At 37.4% G+C, this 20,456-nt stretch overlaps 1 protein-coding gene across 1 annotated transcript in view; it reads right to left on the bottom strand.

Moving 5' to 3' along the window:
• The window catches only part of LOC132111807 (potassium channel subfamily K member 5-like), a 139,052-nt gene that overhangs the window by 54,898 nt on the left and 63,698 nt on the right, over window positions 1-20,456 (bottom strand). Inside the window, exons 2-4 of the mRNA XM_059519412.1 lie at window positions 3,011-3,122; window positions 2,509-2,675; window positions 2,200-2,368 (exon numbers count right to left, since the gene is read on the bottom strand). Coding sequence (XP_059375395.1) covers window positions 2,200-2,368; window positions 2,509-2,675; window positions 3,011-3,122 — 448 coding nt within the window. The remainder of the gene's footprint in view (window positions 1-2,199; window positions 2,369-2,508; window positions 2,676-3,010; window positions 3,123-20,456) is intronic.

The following is a 20,456-nucleotide window of genomic DNA, read 5'->3' on the forward strand; positions in this document are numbered from 1 at the left end:
CCCCTCCCTCATGCCGTATAATTGGTTGACACCTCGTGTATGATTGACAGGAACAGAATGTGAGGCTGATCAGACAGTCGAAATATAATATTTTTTTTGTTCTTTGAATTAATCAATTATTTTAAATAAAATAAAATGCATCCATTATTTCATTATTACATAATGATTTAATTTCTATAGGCTATATATATATTTTTCTTCAGATATGCGAGCCAGCTCCCGTCGTTCACCTACAAGAGCCGGCTCTTAGAGTCGGCTCATTCGCGAACGACCCATCACTAGTGGGAGCACATGTTTCTTGGAGGCTACCTTGGAAAACTTGGACTCATTGAGAAACCGTAGGGTTTTAAGCTCAATGTTAAGAACTATTAATTTACCATGCGTCTTATGGTGAAATGGGATTGAGCCTATTGATTCAAAAGGTATCTTGTGGTGGAGTGGATTTATTTGTTTTGTTTTCTCCAGCCTGAAAGGACAATTCTAAAGAGGAGAGAAGTTCAATGTACTAAATGTTTTTCTTCATGGAAACCAATTTCAACGCACTGTTTTTTTTTGTTTTTTTCTTCAGGTTGCATAGTTTCATCTTTTTCTCAGGACAAAACTTCAGCTCAGAAAATAACCTTTTCTGATTCTTATTTTATTTTTTACTTTTTTTTTGGGGTGTGTGAGATCAAAGACACTGTACTGTTTCTCTAGTCCTTCATTTGGATATTTGTTATAAAGTGCCACAGAACTGGGGGAATCAAGTTCATTAAACAATAATTGATCTATGTGATAAACTCTCGTTAGTAACTAAATCGAAGAACAAAAAGAGGAAAGTTACATTTTATATTAGGAATAGCCTGCCCTATAGAATGGTGTATTTTAATTTGTTTTGTTAATAAAAGTTCTATGTTTTATAACTACGTAAGCTGAAGTGAGTTTGACTTTGTATTTTGTTGTTGCATTCAAACAATTGACGCAGAACTGACGCTAATTCAAAAGTGAAAGTAAAATGCACACGGTGCTTTTAAGCTATTTAAAAGCAAAGGAAAGCGGAAATACCCCGCGGTGATACCGGTATTACCGGTGTTGTCTCACATCGATTAACCTGTGGGAAAATTTCCTCACTGTCACAACTTTAAATCATACTTTGCATGCTTTTATAAAGAGATGTAAGTTGTAAAAAGGTGAAAGGTATGTTCTAAAGCTGCTAGTGCTAAGTTTACAAGAGTCAGGATTCAGAGATATTTTTGCACCTTTGGTTGATTTGTTTTGGTTCTCACATTTCACTTTTTACAATTTTAATTATTTAAAAAAATAATATTATTTATAGTGTTGTATTGTTGTGTTTACTTTTTGAAGCCAATGTTTATTTTGATATGTTTGTGTGTTAATGTTTATCTATGACTGCATTTTTATTTAACTAAACCAAGTTAAAATATTTTTATTCAAACATTTTTTTTCCCTTTTAAAATAAGCTATTTTCATTTAAACTTTTTTCAACCTTGTATGCATATCTTTATTATGTACTTTGTTAGATGCTATTACCTAAAAAAAAAAAGCTGTCTGAGTGTTGACTGTTGCCAATGCTAGATTTATTTTTAAACCAATGTTCATTTTGTGATAAGTCTTTGATTGTAACTGAATGCAAGTCTTGTTGAATGTTCTAAAATTACAGAATTACATCTGCATTAAATGTACACTTGATTAAAATATGCTTGAAAATGTACTTTGGCCTAAATGGTTTACCCCCCCCCCCCCCCCCCTCTATTTTTGTTACTTTGTAGGACTGCATTTTTAAATGGAGGCATTAGTTTGTCTCTAAGGCTCAGTATGTCAAAATATTCTATAAAAAACTACATGAAAAATAATTATGCTAAAATTGTGAAATGATTTTTTTACTGGAAAAAAAAATGATATTTTTTTCCATATTGCCCAACCCTAATTTATACATAGTATGCTACATGCTGTTACATAATAATGGAGATGATGATGATAAATTATATATGTATAATAATCTAATTATTATTATTATTATTATTGGTGTATGGGATAATAATAGGTGCGCATGTGTGATAACAATAGTGATGCCTTGTCTGCCACTAATAAGCTTAAACAGTAGATAAGTATTTTGGCTTTGTTAATCCGACATAAGGGGCTACATTCATTTTCTCAGGCGATTTATGATAAAAAGCTGTTTTGAACTCAGTCACCCACCTGCTACAAGATCACCGAATCCAATAGTTGTCAAAGTGACAAAAGAAAAATACAAGCCCTCAATATAGGTCCAGCCTTCTTGAGACATGAATACAAATGGGGGAATCACCAAATGCACCAACACCCCCCATAACAGAAAGACAGCTGTGCAGGTGAACTGTGTTCTCCGCTTTAAGAAGAAACAACACACACACACACACATATATATACACAATTATTAACCTTATAATATAAAAATTAGAAAAATGCAGTTAGAGGTGAAATTAAGATTTCAAATGTAATGTTTTTATTATTATTATTATTCCTTACCAATGTTACCCCTTTCTTAGTAAGATATTGCCCAAGATGTTTAGCTCTTCCACCAAAAAACTTTCCAAGTTCACTAATCCAAGTAAAACACAGCGGCACTCCAAAAAGACCATAAAAAATACAGAACACCCTCCCTGAAGGTGTTTTGGGAGCAATATTTCCATAACCTGTGGAAATAAAAAATATTTTGGTGAAAACATTCAGCTTACGATAAATACAATTTATCTCATTACAGTCTGAACACAACGTGTTCTATCTTTAGACATGAAATTCATATATTTATCTGAGTATTAAAAAGAATAAAATAATATATAGTGAAAAACAATGCTTAAAAGTTCTTTGTGAAAAATAAAATAAATAATAATAATAATATTTGTAATGACTGTAGCATAAATATTCATCAATTCCCTGATTATTTTTTAGCTAATTAAATAATTGTTTCACAGATTCAGTGAACAGATCCACTTGATTTTCACAATGAGTAAATAGACTAGATCCTTACCTATAGTTGTAATAACTGTAGCAGCAAAAATGACAGCATTGGGCCAATTCCAATTGTTAAAGGTTTTGTCTCCTGTGATGGTGATGCCTTGGCCTGCAGCATCAGACACCACCTATTTCAAAAGAAAGAAAAAAAACTGTGAGAGCAGTCATACATTCAATTCAAATACACCATCAAATAGTCTTTTCTTCAGGAGCATTGTGATTTTGTTGTGTGTCTGAGACCAAAACTTCTATGCTGTCATGCCAGTAATGTTATCAACACCTCCCTGAGTATACTTAGCCAGACATAGTCCGTAATCTCTGGGAAATCATAATCAGTAATTTCTGGGACATGAGTGAGCCATCCCTCACTTAAAAGGTTTTTGGTTATGAATCTGATCTCATATCATGCAAAACTATCAGAGATAGGGTGAAAAAGGCTTAATATTTTTCTAAACAGGGTTGGACAGTGTTTTCTCTACTTCCTGTTGGCCTTCTGTAGCTAATCGTAGCTCCGTGTAGCTGTTTTTATTTTTTTATTTTTATTTTTCTCTAGAATCTTTATCTTACTATCACTCTCTGTTTTTTAAAGTGATAAAATGTAACTTAATTCACACCATATTTCTGATATTATCGATCAATCTTATCAGATTAATTTTGATCGTTCACTTTTATTTTATATCCGTGAGTGCAGTACACCTGCAAAGCGTTAGCACTCGTTAGCTTGTGATTAGCGTTTTCATTCGAACCTATCGCTGTTTTCTTTTCTCCTCTCTCTCGCTCCAGTTTTTCACAAGTTCATCAAACAACCGCAGTAAGAATATTTCATCAAGCACGGTGAGTAATGGCTTCTCCTCCTATTGTTATTTGCACCTCTTGCCACATGTACAGTTTATCTATCTCTGTTGCAGATGAGGGATTCACATGTGATAAATGCAGGGAAATAGTTAGGCTGACAGAGAAGATTTCAGAATTAGAGACACGCATCCAAACTTTAATTGGGGACAGTAAGAATGTTAGGGCTCTAGATACGGCTTTGGATGCGTCTAGCTCAGGGATTCCTGTACATTGTTCGGTTCCGGCAACAGAGCCCCTGCAGCTGGGCAACTGGGTGATAGTGAGGCAGTGTAGTCGTGGGTCAAAACACCGCTCTTCTGTTCCGATCAAAACATTAAACAGGTTCTCCCCACTCTGATGAAAGTGCTCTAGTTATTGGTGATTCTATTGTACGGAACGTGAATATAAAGACACCAGCCACCATAGTCAAATGGGCTCAGTACTTGGACCACTTCTCTTCTCAATCTACATGACATCATTAGGATCTGTCATTCAGAAGCATGGATTTTCTTATCACTGCTACGCTGATGACACCCAACTCTACCTCTCATTCCAACCAGATGACCCGACGGTAGCTGCTCGCATCTCAGCCTGTCTGAGTGACATCTCTAGCTGGATGAATGACCATCACCTTCAGCTTAACCTTACGAAGACAGAACTCCTGGTGATTCCAGTTAACCCATTGCTTCATCACAACTTCTCTATACAGCTGGGCTCATCAACCATTACTCCTTCGAGGACAGCTAGAAACCTAGGAGTTGTGATGGATCATCAGTTAAGCTTCACAGACCACATTGCTACAACTACCCGGTCCTGCAGGTTTGCCTTATACAACATTAGGAAGATTAGACCCTTCCTGTCAGAGCAAGCAACCCAACTTCTTGTCCAAGCTCTTGTTCTCTCCAGACTGGACTATTGTAATGCTCTCCTGGCGGGCCTTCCTGCATGTACTGTCAAGCCTCTGCAATTGATCCAGAATGCAGCAGCGAGGGTTGTCTTCAATGAGCCAAAAAAAGCTCACGTTACTCCGCTCCTCATCAGGTTACACTGGCTACCAGTAGCTGCTCGCATCAAATTCAAGGTACTGATGCTAGCCTACAAGACGACCACTGGCACGGCACCAACTTACCTAAACTCATTGGTTAAATCTTATGTGCCCTCCAGAAGTTTGCGCTCTGCAAGTGATCGACGCCTTGTGGTACCATCCCAAAAAAGTTCAAAATCACTCTCAAGGACCTTTTCCTGGACTGTGCCCAGCTGGTGGAATGACCTCCCAATCTCAATTCGTACAGCTGAGTCTTTACTCATTTTCAAGAAACAGCTAAAGACTCATCTTTTTCGCCTGCACTTAACCAACTAACACTAGCACTTTTCCTTTTCTTGTCTTTTAATAAAAAAAAAAAAAAAAAAAAACCCTACCTATGCGTTCTATACTAGACTAACTGAGACTTGTCATGGAACTTGTATACTGTTGTTGTTCTCTTGTTGACCTGACTGCTTCTATTGTTCTCATTTGTAAGTCGCTTTGGATAAAAGCGTCTGCTAAATGATTAAATGTAAATGTAAATGTAGAAGGAGCTCATTCGAATACTGAGGTGCTAAACCATTCAGGGCTTTATAAGTAATAAGCAAAATTTTAAAATTATAAGATGTTTGAAAGGGAGCCAGTGCAGTGTTGACAGGACCGGGCTAATATGGTCATACTTCCTGGTTCTAGTAAGAACTCTTGCTGCTGCATTTTGGACTAGCTGTAGTTTGTACTATGTGTGCAGAACAACCACCCAATAAAGCATTAAAATAATCTAACCTTGAGGTCATAAATGCATGAATTAACATTTTTGCATTTGACATTGAGAGCATAGGCCATAATTTAGATATATTTTTGAGATGGAAAAATGCAGTTTTACAAATGTTAGAAACGTGGCTTTGTAAGGACAGATTGCGATCAAATAGCACACCTAGGTTCCTAACTGATGACGAAGAATTGACAGAGCAGCCATCAAGTGTTTTAGGTTATTACATGCAGAGTTTTTAGGTACTATAATTAACACCTCTGTTTTTAGCAGTAAGAAATTACTCGTCATCCAGTTTTTTATATCGACTGCATTCCATTAGTTTTTCAAATTGGTGTGTTTCACCAATCGAAGAATTATAGAGATGAGTATCATCAGCATAACAGTGAAAGCTAACACCATGTTTCCTGATGATATCTCCCAAGGGTAACATATAAAGCGTGAAGAGTAGCGGCCCTAGTACTGAGCCTTGAGTTACTCCATACTGCACTTGTGATCGATATGATACCTCTTCATTCACTGCTACGAATTGATGGCGGTCATATAAGTACGATTTAAACCATGCAAATGCACTTCCAATAATGCAAACAAAGTGTTCAAGTCTATGCAAAAGAATGTTATGGTCAATTGTGTAAAACGCAGCACTAAGATTCAATAGAACTAATAGAGTTACAACCACGGTCAGATGATAAGAGCAGGTCATTTGTAACTCTAAGGAGAGCAGTCTCAGTACTATGATACGTTCTAAATCCTGACTGGAAATCCTCACATATACCATTTTTCTCTAAGAAGGAATATAATTGTGAGGATACCACCTATGCTAGTATCTTGGACAGAAAAGGGAGATTCAAGATTGGTCTATAATTTACTAGTTCTTTGGGGTCAAGTTGTGATTTTTTGAGGAGAGGCTTAATAACAGCCAGTTTGAAGGTTTTGGGGACATATCCCAATGACAATGAGGAATTAATAATAGTCAGAAGAGAATCCATGACTTCTGGAAGCACCTCTTTTAGGAGCTGACGGCTGAAGGGCTACAATTTTATCTCTAATAGTATCGATTTTAGAAGTAAACTAACGAGTGCTAATGCAATGCAGTTGTACTGCACTCACGGATATAAAATAAAAGTGAACAATCAAAAATAATCTGATAAGATTGATCGATAATCTCAGAAATATGATGTGAATTAAGTTATATTTCATCACTTTAAAAAACAGCGAGTGATAGTAAGATAAAGATTATAGAGAAAAACAGCTACACGGAGCTACGATCAGCTACAGCAAGGCCAGCAGGCCAACAGCAAAAAATAGACGGGTCCGGGTCGGGACCGGGTAGCCATTTCTCGGATCTACACGGGTCCGGGTCCAGCTTTTGAAATAACAGACGGGTCCGGGTTGGTTCGGTGTACAGAACACACATTAATATGTATTTAAACTAAACTCATTTAAGCTCTGCCAGTTTAAACATTTAAGAGCCAAAGGACGCGAGCTCGTGCACATGCAGTGAGAAGATTTGTGCATGCGCTCATTCGAAGTGCGCAAACCCGTGCCTCAGAACGCACGCAAATATAAGCTCTCTCTATGAAGTATTGTGTTTAAATGGACAAATTCACACAAAAATTATGTTAAAATGCCCGTCTTGGTAAATATCCTACAGCAGACATAGCCGGCTGAACGTAGGCCTGCTGTATCAGTGCATTCTCTTAAAGTGACAGTCTTTATATTAATCGAACAGCAACGACAAAGTATTCACTCACTGCTCTTGATTAAAAAGCTTTTATAACTTTAATAAAGAATAATCTTAAATTTATACAGTCCAATATGCAATGCTGTTTTACATTTGATTACTTTATTCAATTTCTGTACCTAAAAACTTATGCTAGACCTGCCTAAAAAAAAAGGAAAAAAAAACGAAAATCTCTCTTTATTGTTTGTATCTTTACTCTATTGTATTTATTTGTGCTGTTGCTTGTAGTTGGATAGAATATTTTTCTTTTTTTATTAGAAAGTAAAGTTTTTCCATAAACATAGCACATACTGAACTGTCCCGAAAACCGTGACTCTAAAACCGTGAAACACATACACTGGACATATTCCATGCTTACCACACCTGCTCGCAATGCAATAAGCTCTCGATAGCACTTTGTCTCTTACTGGGAATACCCATTTTCATGAGAATTGTGTCTAACCGTGATGTTGAGGTTGAATCATCCACTAACGATACAGGATCAGACCCAGAAAACGACACAGCTGCCACCCAAACTGCTGACAATGAACAACTCTCTAACCCCCTTGCCAAATGCAGGAGTGCTCGTCTGGCCTAACGCCATGCTTCAATCTCAGAATGGCCAATCTAAGAATGGCAAGTCTGAACCATCCAGTGGAACCGCATTTATTTCAGCTGCAGCAGCTTTGCCAGCAAGTGAGAAATCAGATCTTAGCAGGTAATAATATCAATTTAGTAAAAATTTGTGTTGTCAAAAGACCCGGTACTTCAGTACCAAGTCAACCCGGTTCTTGACGTATAGAGCGCTATGATTTCCGTGAAGCAGGACACACGGACAGAATCTCAAAATCCAGTCATGAAAATGAAACTTACATTTTTATATGGACAGTCACGGAATTTGTCAAAGTTAGCATAAATGAATCAAGACCAGTATCTGTAAATGTTAAACCGCAAAAGTTGGTTGAAATATGAATCTTGCATGTTCGGCACGCCTCTGTGTGAATGAATGAATGGCAGAGACGTGCGGGTTTGTATACTACATAGACTGAAGCATTTGACGCTTGCAGTAATTTCAGCATCTGCCGTCTCAGTGAGGACATAAATACATAAACAAACAGAGTCACTTCACAAGCATTTTACCATTTCATTTGAGTAAAATCAGTGTCAATTTAAAGGTATTAACGGTAACCCGTCAAAATAAGTTCATTTTTACATAAAGCCATAGAAATATTACTATTATTTAGTAGAATGTATGTGATACTGCTACTACTGTTGAAAAAAAGTATAAAACATTTTTAAGAAATAAATCACAATATTTCTTCCATGTTTTATTTTTAATAGCAAATCCCCTTTATTTAGCAAAAAATCAAATGTGTTTAAATTTCATTAATTAAAAGACAAATTAAATTTGGGTGAAACTTGTTTACTGTTTTTATAATTATATTTCTTGTAGACAAACTTTAAACACAATTGTAAATAAGTATAAAGAATGGCATTGTGTTTATTTTTAGTGATAAAAAGTTTTGTAAATTTTTATTAGCATATTTTTGTGTCTTGCTTTGGTACCGAAATTGGTACCGAGAACCGTGGATTTTCACTGGTATCATTACCGAATACTGACATTTTGGTACCGTGACAACACTAGTAAAAATGCTGATTTGCTCTTCTTGGGTCATAGATAAAAGGATTGTTGACTGTGGGGATATCTCCATTGTTCTCAAAGAATGTGACCTTTGTGAATGTGGCCTGTCACTTCAGAGACACAATGTGTGAGGTCTATCCAAAAAGAAGATCTGAACTTGATATTTATGTGGCTATTATCTCAGATTTGGCTTTCAATTACGGCAGTTCCCTGTTTTATGAATACCATAAGTCATTTACCACTAAAGCAACAATTTATATTCAGCATTTAAATGTTAAACTGGATTGGTCCGTCGTCAATCTTGAACTGATAAGCAGACACTTCACTGGTCATAAGACTAACTCCTGCTCCATTTGTGGCTCCTTCTCTCGTACCACAAATCTATGTCCTCTATGTATGAAACTTCCCAAGAGAAAGCTGGTCAATCTAATTCCGACATCGGAGTCTCTCGAGTTCAAGATTTACCTAATGTAACAGGGACCACAGAATAAGAGTTTAGTGTATTTTACCCAACAGAGGTTAAATAAGGCCTAGGTTCGGCTCTAGGAGGATTTAAATGAGAAGTTTGGGACAAATTTAAATTCAAGCAATTAACAGCCGGCAATTTTATTGCAAAGACTTTGAGTGAACAATTCTTCACAATGTACATGAAAATCAAAATTTTCTGATTCTATTGTATGGAACGTGAATATAAAGACACCAGCCACCATAGTCAAATGGGCTCAGTACTTGGACCACTTCTCTTCTCAATCTACATGACATCATTAGGATCTGTCATTCAGAAGCATGGCTTTTCTTATCACTGCTACGCTGATGACACCCAACTCTACCTCTCATTCCAACCAGATGACCCGACGGTAGCTGCTCGCATCTCAGCCTGTCTGAGTGACATCTCTAGCTGGATGAATGACCATCACCTTCAGCTTAACCTTACGAAGACAGAACTCCTGGTGATTCCAGTTAACCCATTGCTTCATCACAACTTCTCTATACAGCTGGGCTCATCAACCATTACTCCTTCGAGGACAGCTAGAAACCTAGGAGTTGTGATGGATCATCAGTTAAGCTTCACAGACCACATTGCTACAACTACCCGGTCCTGCAGGTTTGCCTTATACAACATTAGGATGATTAGTCCCTTCCTGTCAGAGCAAGCAACCCAACTTCTTGTCCAAGCTCTTGTTCTCTCCAGACTGGACTATTGTAATGCTCTCCTGGCGGGCCTTCCTGCATGTACTGTCAAGCCTCTGCAATTGATCCAGAATGCAGCAGCGAGGGTTGTCTTCAATGAGCCAAAAAAAGCTCACGTTACTCCGCTCCTCATCAGGTTACACTGGCTACCAGTAGCTGCTCGCATCAAATTCAAGGTACTGATGCTAGCCTACAAGGCGACCACTGGCACGGCACCAACTTACCTAAACTCATTGGTTAAATCTTATGTGCCCTCCAGAAGTTTGCGCTCTGCAAGTGATCGACGCCTTGTGGTACCATCCCAAAGAAGTTCAAAATCACTCTCAAGGACCTTTTCCTGGACTGTGCCCAGCTGGTGGAACGACCTCCCAATCTCAATTCGTACACCTGAGTCTTTACTCATTTTCAAGAAACAGCTAAAGACTCATCTTTTTCGCCTGCACTTAACCAACTAACACTAGCACTTTTCCTTTTCTTGTCTTTTAATAAAAAAAAAATAAAAAAAAAATAAAAAAAAACCCTACCTATGCGTTCTATACTAGACTAACTGAGACTTGTCATGGAACTTGTATACTGTTGTTGTTCTCTTGTTGACCTGACTGCTTCTATTGTTCTCATTTGTAAGTCGCTTTGGATAAAAGCGTCTGCTAAATGATTAAATGTAAATGTAAATGTAGAAGGAGCTCATTCGAATACTGAGGTGCTAAACCATTTAGGGCTTTATAAGTAATAAGCAAAATTTTAAAATTATAAGATGTTTGAAAGGGAGCCAGTGCAGTGTTGACAGGACCGGGCTAATATGGTCATACTTCCTGGTTCTAGTAAGAACTCTTGCTGCTGCATTTTGGACTAGCTGTAGTTTGTACTATGTGTGCAGAACAACCACCCAATAAAGCATTAAAATAATCTAACCTTGAGGTCATAAATGCATGAATTAACATTTCTGCATTTGACATTGAGAGCATAGGCCATAATTTAGATATATTTTTGAGATGGAAAAATGCAGTTTTACAAATGTTAGAAACGTGGCTTTGTAAGGACAGATTGCGATCAAATAGCACACCTAGGTTCCTAACTGATGACGAAGAATTGACAGAGCAGCCATCAAGTGTTTTAGGTTATTACATGCAGAGTTTTTAGGTACTATAATTAACACCTCTGTTTTTAGCAGTAAGAAATTACTCGTCATCCAGTTTTTTATATCGACTGCATTCCATTAGTTTTTCAAATTGGTGTGTTTCACCAATCGAAGAATTATAGAGATGAGTATCATCAGCATAACAGTGAAAGCTAACACCATGTTTCCTGATGATATCTCCCAAGGGTAACATATAAAGCGTGAAGAGTAGCGGCCCTAGTACTGAGCCTTGAGTTACTCCATACTGCACTTGTGATCGATATGATACCTCTTCATTCACTGCTACGAATTGATGGCGGTCATATAAGTACGATTTAAACCATGCAAATGCACTTCCAATAATGCAAACAAAGTGTTCAAGTCTATGCAAAAGAATGTTATGGTCAATTGTGTAAAACGCAGCACTAAGATTCAATAGAACTAATAGAGTTACAACCACGGTCAGATGATAAGAGCAGGTCATTTGTAACTCTAAGGAGAGCAGTCTCAGTACTATGATACGTTCTAAATCCTGACTGGAAATCCTCACATATACCATTTTTCTCTAAGAAGGAATATAATTGTGAGGATACCACCTATGCTAGTATCTTGGACAGAAAAGGGAGATTCAAGATTGGTCTATAATTTACTAGTTCTTTGGGGTCAAGTTGTGATTTTTTGAGGAGAGGCTTAATAACAGCCAGTTTGAAGGTTTTGGGGACATATCCCAATGACAATGAGGAATTAATAATAGTCAGAAGAGAATCCATGACTTCTGGAAGCACCTCTTTTAGGAGCTGACGGCTGAAGGGCTACAATTTTATCTCTAATAGTATCGATTTAAGAAGTAAACTAACGAGTGCTAATGCAATGCAGTTGTACTGCACTCACGGATATAAAATAAAAGTGAACAATCAAAATTAACCTGATAAGATTGATCGATAATCTCAGAAATATGGTGTGAATTAAGTTATATTTCATCACTTTAAAAAACAGCGAGTGATAGTAAGATAAAGATTATAGAGAAAAACAGCTACACGGAGCTACGATCAGCTACAGCAAGGCCAGCAGGCCAACAGCAAATAATAGACGGGTCCGGGTCGGGACCGGGTAGCCATTTCTCGGATCTACACGGGTCCGGGTCCAGCTTTTGAAATAACAGACAGGTCCGGGTTGGTTCGGTATACAGCACACACATTAATATGTATTTAAACTAAACTCATTTAAGCTCTGCCAGTTTAAACATTTAAGAGCCAAAGGACGCGAGCTCGTGCACATGCAGTGAGAAGATTTGTGCATGCGCTCATCCGAAGTGCGCAAACCCGTGCCTCAGAACGCACGCAAATATAAGCCCCCATCGATGAAGTATTGTGTTTAAATGGACAAATTCACACAAAAATTATGTTAAAATGCCCGTCTTGGTAAATATCCTACAGCAGACATAGCCGGCTGAACGTAGGCCTGCTGTATCAGTGCATTCTCTTAAAGTGACAGTCTTTATATTAATCGAACAGCAACGACAAAGAATTCACTCACTGCTCTTGATTAAAAAGCTTTTATAACTTTAATAAAGAATAATCTTAAATTTATACAGTCCAATATGCAATGCTGTTTTACATTTGATTACTTTATTCAATTTCTGTACCTAAAAACTTATGCTAGACCTGCCTAAAAAAAAAGGGAAAAAAAACGAAAATCACTCTTTATTGTTTGTATCTTTACTCTATTGTATTTATTTGTGCTGTTGCTTGTAGTTGGATAGAATATTTTTCTTTTTTTATTAGAAAGTATAGTTTTTCCATAAACATAGCACATACTGAACTGTCCCGAAAACCGTGACTCTAAAACCGTGAAACAAACCGAACTGTGAAAAAGTTGAACCGTGCCACCCCTAATATATATATATATATATACACACAAACACACATACATACATACACTGGACATATTGAATGCTTACCACACCTGCTCGCAATGCAATAAGCTCTCGATAGCACTTTGTCTCTTACTGGGAATTCCCATTTTCATGAGAATTGTGTCTAACCGTGATGTTGAGGTTGAATCATCCACTAACGATACAGGATCAGACCCAGAAAACGACACAGCTGCCACCCAAACTGCTGACAATGAACAACTCTCTAACCCCCTTGCCAAATGCAGGAGTGCTCGTCTGGCCTAACGCCATGCTTCAATCTCAGAATGGCCAATCTAAGAATGGCAAGTCTGAACCATCCAGTGGAACCGCATTTATTTCAGCTGCAGCAGCTTTGCCAGCAAGTGAGAAATCAGATCTTAGCAGGTAATGATATCAATTTAGTAAAAATTTGTGTTGTCAAAAGACCCGGTACTTCAGTACCAAGTCAACCCGGTTCTTGACGTATAGAGCGCTATGATTTCCGTGAAGCAGGACACACGGACAGAATCTCAAAATCCAGTCATGAAAATGAAACTTACATTTTTATATGGACAGTCACGGAATTTGTCAAAGTTAGCATAAATGAATCAAGACCAGTATCTGTAAATGTTAAACCGCAAAAGTTGGTTGAAATATGAATCTTGCATGTTCGGCACGCCTCTGTGTGAATGAATGAATGGCAGAGACGTGCGGGTTTGTATACTACATAGACTGAAGCATTTGACGCTTGCAGTAATTTCAGCATCTGCCGTCTCAGTGAGGACATAAATACATAAACAAACAGAGTCACTTCACAAGCATTTTACCATTTCATTTGAGTAAAATCAGTGTCAATTTAAAGGTATTAACGGTAACCCGTCAAAATAAGTTCATTTTTACATAAAGCCATAGAAATATTACTATTATTTAGTAGAATGTATGTGATACTGCTACTACTGTTGAAAAAAAGTATAAAACATTTTTAAGAAATAAATCACAATATTTCTTCCATGTTTTATTTTTAATAGCAAATCCCCTTTATTTAGCAAAAAATCAAATGTGTTTAAATTTCATTAATTAAAAGACAAATTAAATTTGGGTGAAACTTGTTTACTGTTTTTATAATTATATTTCTTGTAGACAAACTTTAAACACAATTGTAAATAAGTATAAAGAATGGCATTGTGTTTATTTTTAGTGATAAAAAGTTTTGTAAATTTTTATTAGCATATTTTTGTGTCTTGCTTTGGTACCGAAATTGGTACCGAGAACCGTGGATTTTCACTGGTATCATTACCGAATACTGACATTTTGGTACCGTGACAACACTAGTAAAAATGCTGATTTGCTCTTCTTGGGTCATAGATAAAAGGATTGTTGACTGTGGGGATATCTCCATTGTTCTCAAAGAATGTGACCTTTGTGAATGTGGCCTGTCACTTCAGAGACACAATGTGTGAGGTCTATCCAAAAAGAAGATCTGAACTTGATATTTATGTGGCTATTATCTCAGATTTGGCTTTCAATTACGGCAGTTCCCTGTTTTATGAATACCATAAGTCATTTACCACTAAAGCAACAATTTATATTCAGCATTTAAATGTTAAACTGGATTGGTCCGTCGTCAATCTTGAACTGATAAGCAGACACTTCACTGGTCATAAGACTAACTCCTGCTCCATTTGTGGCTCCTTCTCTCGTACCACAAATCTATGTCCTCTATGTATGAAACTTCCCAAGAGAAAGCTGGTCAATCTAATTCCGACATCGGAGTCTCTCGAGTTCAAGATTTACCTAATGTAACAGGGACCACAGAATAAGAGTTTAGTGTATTTTACCCAACAGAGGTTAAATAAGGCCTAGGTTCGGCTCTAGGAGGATTTAAATGAGAAGTTTGGGACAAATTTAAATTCAAGCAATTAACAGCCGGCAATTTTATTGCAAAGACTTTGAGTGAACAATTCTTCACAATGTACATGAAAATCAAAATTTTCTGATTCTATTGTATGGAACGTGAATATAAAGACACCAGCCACCATAGTCAAATGGGCTCAGTACTTGGACCACTTCTCTTCTCAATCTACATGACATCATTAGGATCTGTCATTCAGAAGCATGGCTTTTCTTATCACTGCTACGCTGATGACACCCAACTCTACCTCTCATTCCAACCAGATGACCCGACGGTAGCTGCTCGCATCTCAGCCTGTCTGAGTGACATCTCTAGCTGGATGAATGACCATCACCTTCAGCTTAACCTTACGAAGACAGAACTCCTGGTGATTCCAGTTAACCCATTGCTTCATCACAACTTCTCTATACAGCTGGGCTCATCAACCATTACTCCTTCGAGGACAGCTAGAAACCTAGGAGTTGTGATGGATCATCAGTTAAGCTTCACAGACCACATTGCTACAACTACCCGGTCCTGCAGGTTTGCCTTATACAACATTAGGAAGATTAGACCCTTCCTGTCAGAGCAAGCAACCCAACTTCTTGTCCAAGCTCTTGTTCTCTCCAGACTGGACTATTGTAATGCTCTCCTGGCGGGCCTTCCTGCATGTACTGTCAAGCCTCTGCAATTGATCCAGAATGCAGCAGCGAGGGTTGTCTTCAATGAGCCAAAAAAAGCTCACGTTACTCCGCTCCTCATCAGGTTACACTGGCTACCAGTAGCTGCTCGCATCAAATTCAAGGTACTGATGCTAGCCTACAAGGCGACCACTGGCACGGCACCAACTTACCTAAACTCATTGGTTAAATCTTATGTGCCCTCCAGAAGTTTGCGCTCTGCAAGTGATCGACGCCTTGTGGTACCATCCCAAAGAAGTTCAAAATCACTCTCAAGGACCTTTTCCTGGACTGTGCCCAGCTGGTGGAACGACCTCCCAATCTCAATTCGTACAGCTGAGTCTTTACTCATTTTCAAGAAACAGCTAAAGACTCATCTTTTTCGCCTGCACTTAACCAACTAACACTAGCACTTTTCCTTTTCTTGTCTTTTAATAAAAAAAAAAAAACAAACAAAAAAAAAAAACCCTACCTATGCGTTCTATACTAGACTAACTGAGACTTGTCATGGAACTTGTATACTGTTGTTGTTCTCTTGTTGACCTGACTGCTTCTATTGTTCTCATTTGTAAGTCGCTTTGGATAAAAGCGTCTGCTAAATGATTAAATGTAAATGTAAATGTAGAAGGAGCTCATTCGAATACTGAGGTGCTAAACCATTCAGGGCTTTATAAGTAATAAGCAAAATTTTAAAATTATAAGATGTTTGAAAGGGAGCCAGTGCAGTGTTGACAGGACCGGGCTAATATGGTCATACTTCCTGGTTCTAGTAAGAACTCTTGCTGCTGCATTTTGGACTAGCTGTAGTTTGTACTATGTGTGCAGAACAACCATCAAGTGTTTTAGGTTATTACATGCAGAGTTTTTAGGTACTATAATTAACACCTCTGTTTTTAGCAGTAAGAAATTACTCGTCATCCAGTTTTTTATATCGACTGCATTCCATTAGTTTTTCAAATTGGTGTGTTTCACCAATCGAAGAATTATAGAGATGAGTATCATCAGCATAACAGTGAAAGCTAACACCATGTTTCCTGATGATATCTCCCAAGGGTAACATATAAAGCGTGAAGAGTAGCGGCCCTAGTACTGAGCCTTGAGTTACTCCATACTGCACTTGTGATCAATATGATACCTCTTCATTCACTGCTACGAATTGATGGCGGTCATATAAGTACGATTTAAACCATGCTAATGCACTTCCAATAATGCAAACAAAGTGTTCAAGTTTATGCAAAAGAATGTTATGGTCAATTGTGTAAAACGCAGCACTAAGATTCAATAGAACTAATAGAGTTACAACCACGGTCAGATGATAAGAGCAGGTCATTTGTAACTCTAAGGAGAGCAGTCTCAGTACTATGATACGTTCTAAATCCTGACTGGAAATCCTCACATATACCATTTTTCTCTAAGAAGGAATATAATTGTGAGGATACCACCTATGCTAGTATCTTGGACAGAAAAGGGAGATTCAAGATTGGTCTATAATTTACTAGTTCTTTGGGGTCAAGTTGTGATTTTTTGAGGAGAGGCTTAATAACAGCCAGTTTGAAGGTTTTGGGGACATATCGCAATGACAATGAGGAATTAATAATAGTCAGAAGAGAATCCATGACTTCTGGAAGCACCTCTTTTAGGAGCTGACGGCTGAAGGGCTACAATTTTATCTCTAATAGTATCGATTTTAGAAGTAAACTAACGAGTGCTAATGCAATGCAGTTGTACTGCACTCACGGATATAAAATAAAAGTGAACAATCAAAAATAATCTGATAAGATTGATCGATAATCTCAGAAATATGGTGTGAATTAAGTTATATTTCATCACTTTAAAAAACAGCGAGTGATAGTAAGATAAAGATTATAGAGAAAAACAGCTACACGGAGCTACGATCAGCTACAGCAAGGCCAGCAGGCCAACAGCAAATAATAGACGGGTCCGGGTCGGGACCGGGTAGCCATTTCTCGGATCTACACGGGTCCGGGTCCAGCTTTTGAAATAACAGACGGGTCCGGGTTGGTTCGGTGTACAGCACACACATTAATATGTATTTAAACTAAACTCATTTAAGCTCTGCCAGTTTAAACATTTAAGAGCCAAAGGACGCGAGCTCGTGCACATGCAGTGAGAAGATTTGTGCATGCGCTCATCCGAAGTGCGCAAACCCGTGCCTCAGAATGCACGCAAATATAAGCTCTCTCTATGAAGTATTGTGTTTAAATGGACAAATTCACACAAAAATTATGTTAAAATGCCCGTCTTGGTAAATATCCTACAGCAGACATAGCCGGCTGAACGTAGGCCTGCTGTATCAGTGCATTCTCTTAAAGTGACAGTCTTTATATTAATCGAACAGCAACGACAAAGAATTCACTCACTGCTCTTGATTAAAAAGCTTTTATAACTTTAATAAAGAATAATCTTAAATTTATACAGTCCAATATGCAATGCTGTTTTACATTTGATTACTTTATTCAATTTCTGTACCTAAAAACTTATGCTAGACCTGCCTAAAAAAAAAGGGGAAAAAAACGAAAATCACTCTTTATTGTTTGTATCTTTACTCTATTGTATTTATTTGTGCTGTTGCTTGTAGTTGGATAGAATATTTTTCTTTTTTTATTAGAAAGTATAGTTTTTCCATAAACATAGCACATACTGAACTGTCCCGAAAACCGTGACTCTAAAACCGTGAAACAAACCGAACTGTGAAAAAGTTGAACCGTGCCACCCCTAATATATATATATATATATATACACACAAACACACATACATACATACACTGGACATATTGAATGCTTACCACACCTGCTCGCAATGCAATAAGCTCTCGATAGCACTTTGTCTCTTACTGGGAATTCCCATTTTCATGAGAATTGTGTCTAACCGTGATGTTGAGGTTGAATCATCCACTAACGATACAGGATCAGACCCAGAAAACGACACAGCTGCCACCCAAACTGCTGACAATGAACAACTCTCTAACCCCCTTGCCAAATGCAGGAGTGCTCGTCTGGCCTAACGCCATGCTTCAATCTCAGAATGGCCAATCTAAGAATGGCAAGTCTGAACCATCCAGTGGAACCGCATTTATTTCAGCTGCAGCAGCTTTGCCAGCAAGTGAGAAATCAGATCTTAGCAGGTAATTATATCAATTTAGTAAAAATTTGTGTTGTCAAAAGACCCGGTACTTCAGTACCAAGTCAACCCGGTTCTTGACGTATAGAGCGCTATGATTTCCGTGAAGCAGGACACACGGACAGAATCTCAAAATCCAGTCATGAAAATGAAACTTACATTTTTATATGGACAGTCACAGAATTTGTCAAAGTTAGCATAAATGAATCGAGACCAGTATCTGTAAATGTTAAACCGCAAAAGTTGGTTGAAATATGAATCTTGCATGTTCGGCACGCCTCTGTGTGAGTGAATGAATGAATGGCAGAGACGTGCGGGTTTGTATACTACATAGACTGAAGCATTTGACGCTTGCAGTAATTTCAGCATCTGCCGTCTCAGTGAGGACATAAATACATAAACAAACAGAGTCACTTCACAAGCATTTTACCATTTCATTTGAGTAAAATCAGTGTCAATTTAAAGGTAATAACGGTAACCCGTCAAAATAAGTTCATTTTTACATAAAGCCATAGAAATATTACTATTATTTAGTAGAATGTATGTGATACTGCTAGTACTGTTGAAAAAAAGTATAAAACATTTTTAAGAAATAAATCACAATATTTCTTCCATGTTTTATTTTTAATAGCAAATCCCCTTTATTTAGCAAAAAATCAAATGTGTTTAAATTTCATTAATTAAAAGACAAATTAAATTTGGGTGAAACTTGTTTACTGTTTTTATAATTATATGTCTTGTAGACAAACTTTAAACACAATTGTAAATAAGTATAAAGAATGGCATTGTGTTTATTTTTAGTGATAAAAAGTTTTGTAAATTTTTATTAGCATATTTTTGTGTCTTGCTTTGGTACCGAAATTGGTACCGAGAACCGTGGATTTTCACTGGTATCATTACCGAATACTGACATTTTGGTACCGTGACAACACTAGTAAAAATGCTGATTTGCTCTTCTTGGGTCATAGATAAAAGGATTGTTGACTGTGGGGATATCTCCATTGTTCTCAAAGAATGTGACCTTTGTGAATGTGGCCTGTCACTTCAGAGACACAATGTGTGAGGTCTATCCAAAAAGAAGATCTGAACTTGATATTTATGTGGCTATTATCTCAGATTTGGCTTTCAATTACGGCAGTTCCCTGTTTTATGAATACCATAAGTCATTTACCACTAAAGCAACAATTTATATTCAGCATTTAAATGTTAAACTGGATTGGTCCGTCGTCAATCTTGAACTGATAAGCAGACACTTCACTGGTCATAAGACTAACTCCTGCTCCATTTGTGGCTCCTTCTCTCGTACCACAAATCTATGTCCTCTATGTATGAAACTTCCCAAGAGAAAGCTGGTCAATCTAATTCCGACATCGGAGTCTCTCGAGTTCAAGATTTACCTAATGTAACAGGGAACACAGAATAAGAGTTTAGTGTATTTTACCCAACAGAGGTTAAATAAGGCCTAGGTTCGGCTCTAGGAGGATTTAAATGAGAAGTTTGGGACAAATTTAAATTCAAGCAATTAACAGCCGGCAATTTTATTGCAAAGACTTTG

This window comes from Carassius carassius, chromosome 31 (assembly GCF_963082965.1).
Source record: "Carassius carassius chromosome 31, fCarCar2.1, whole genome shotgun sequence".
In the NCBI taxonomy this organism is placed as follows: Eukaryota; Metazoa; Chordata; class Actinopteri; order Cypriniformes; family Cyprinidae; genus Carassius; species Carassius carassius.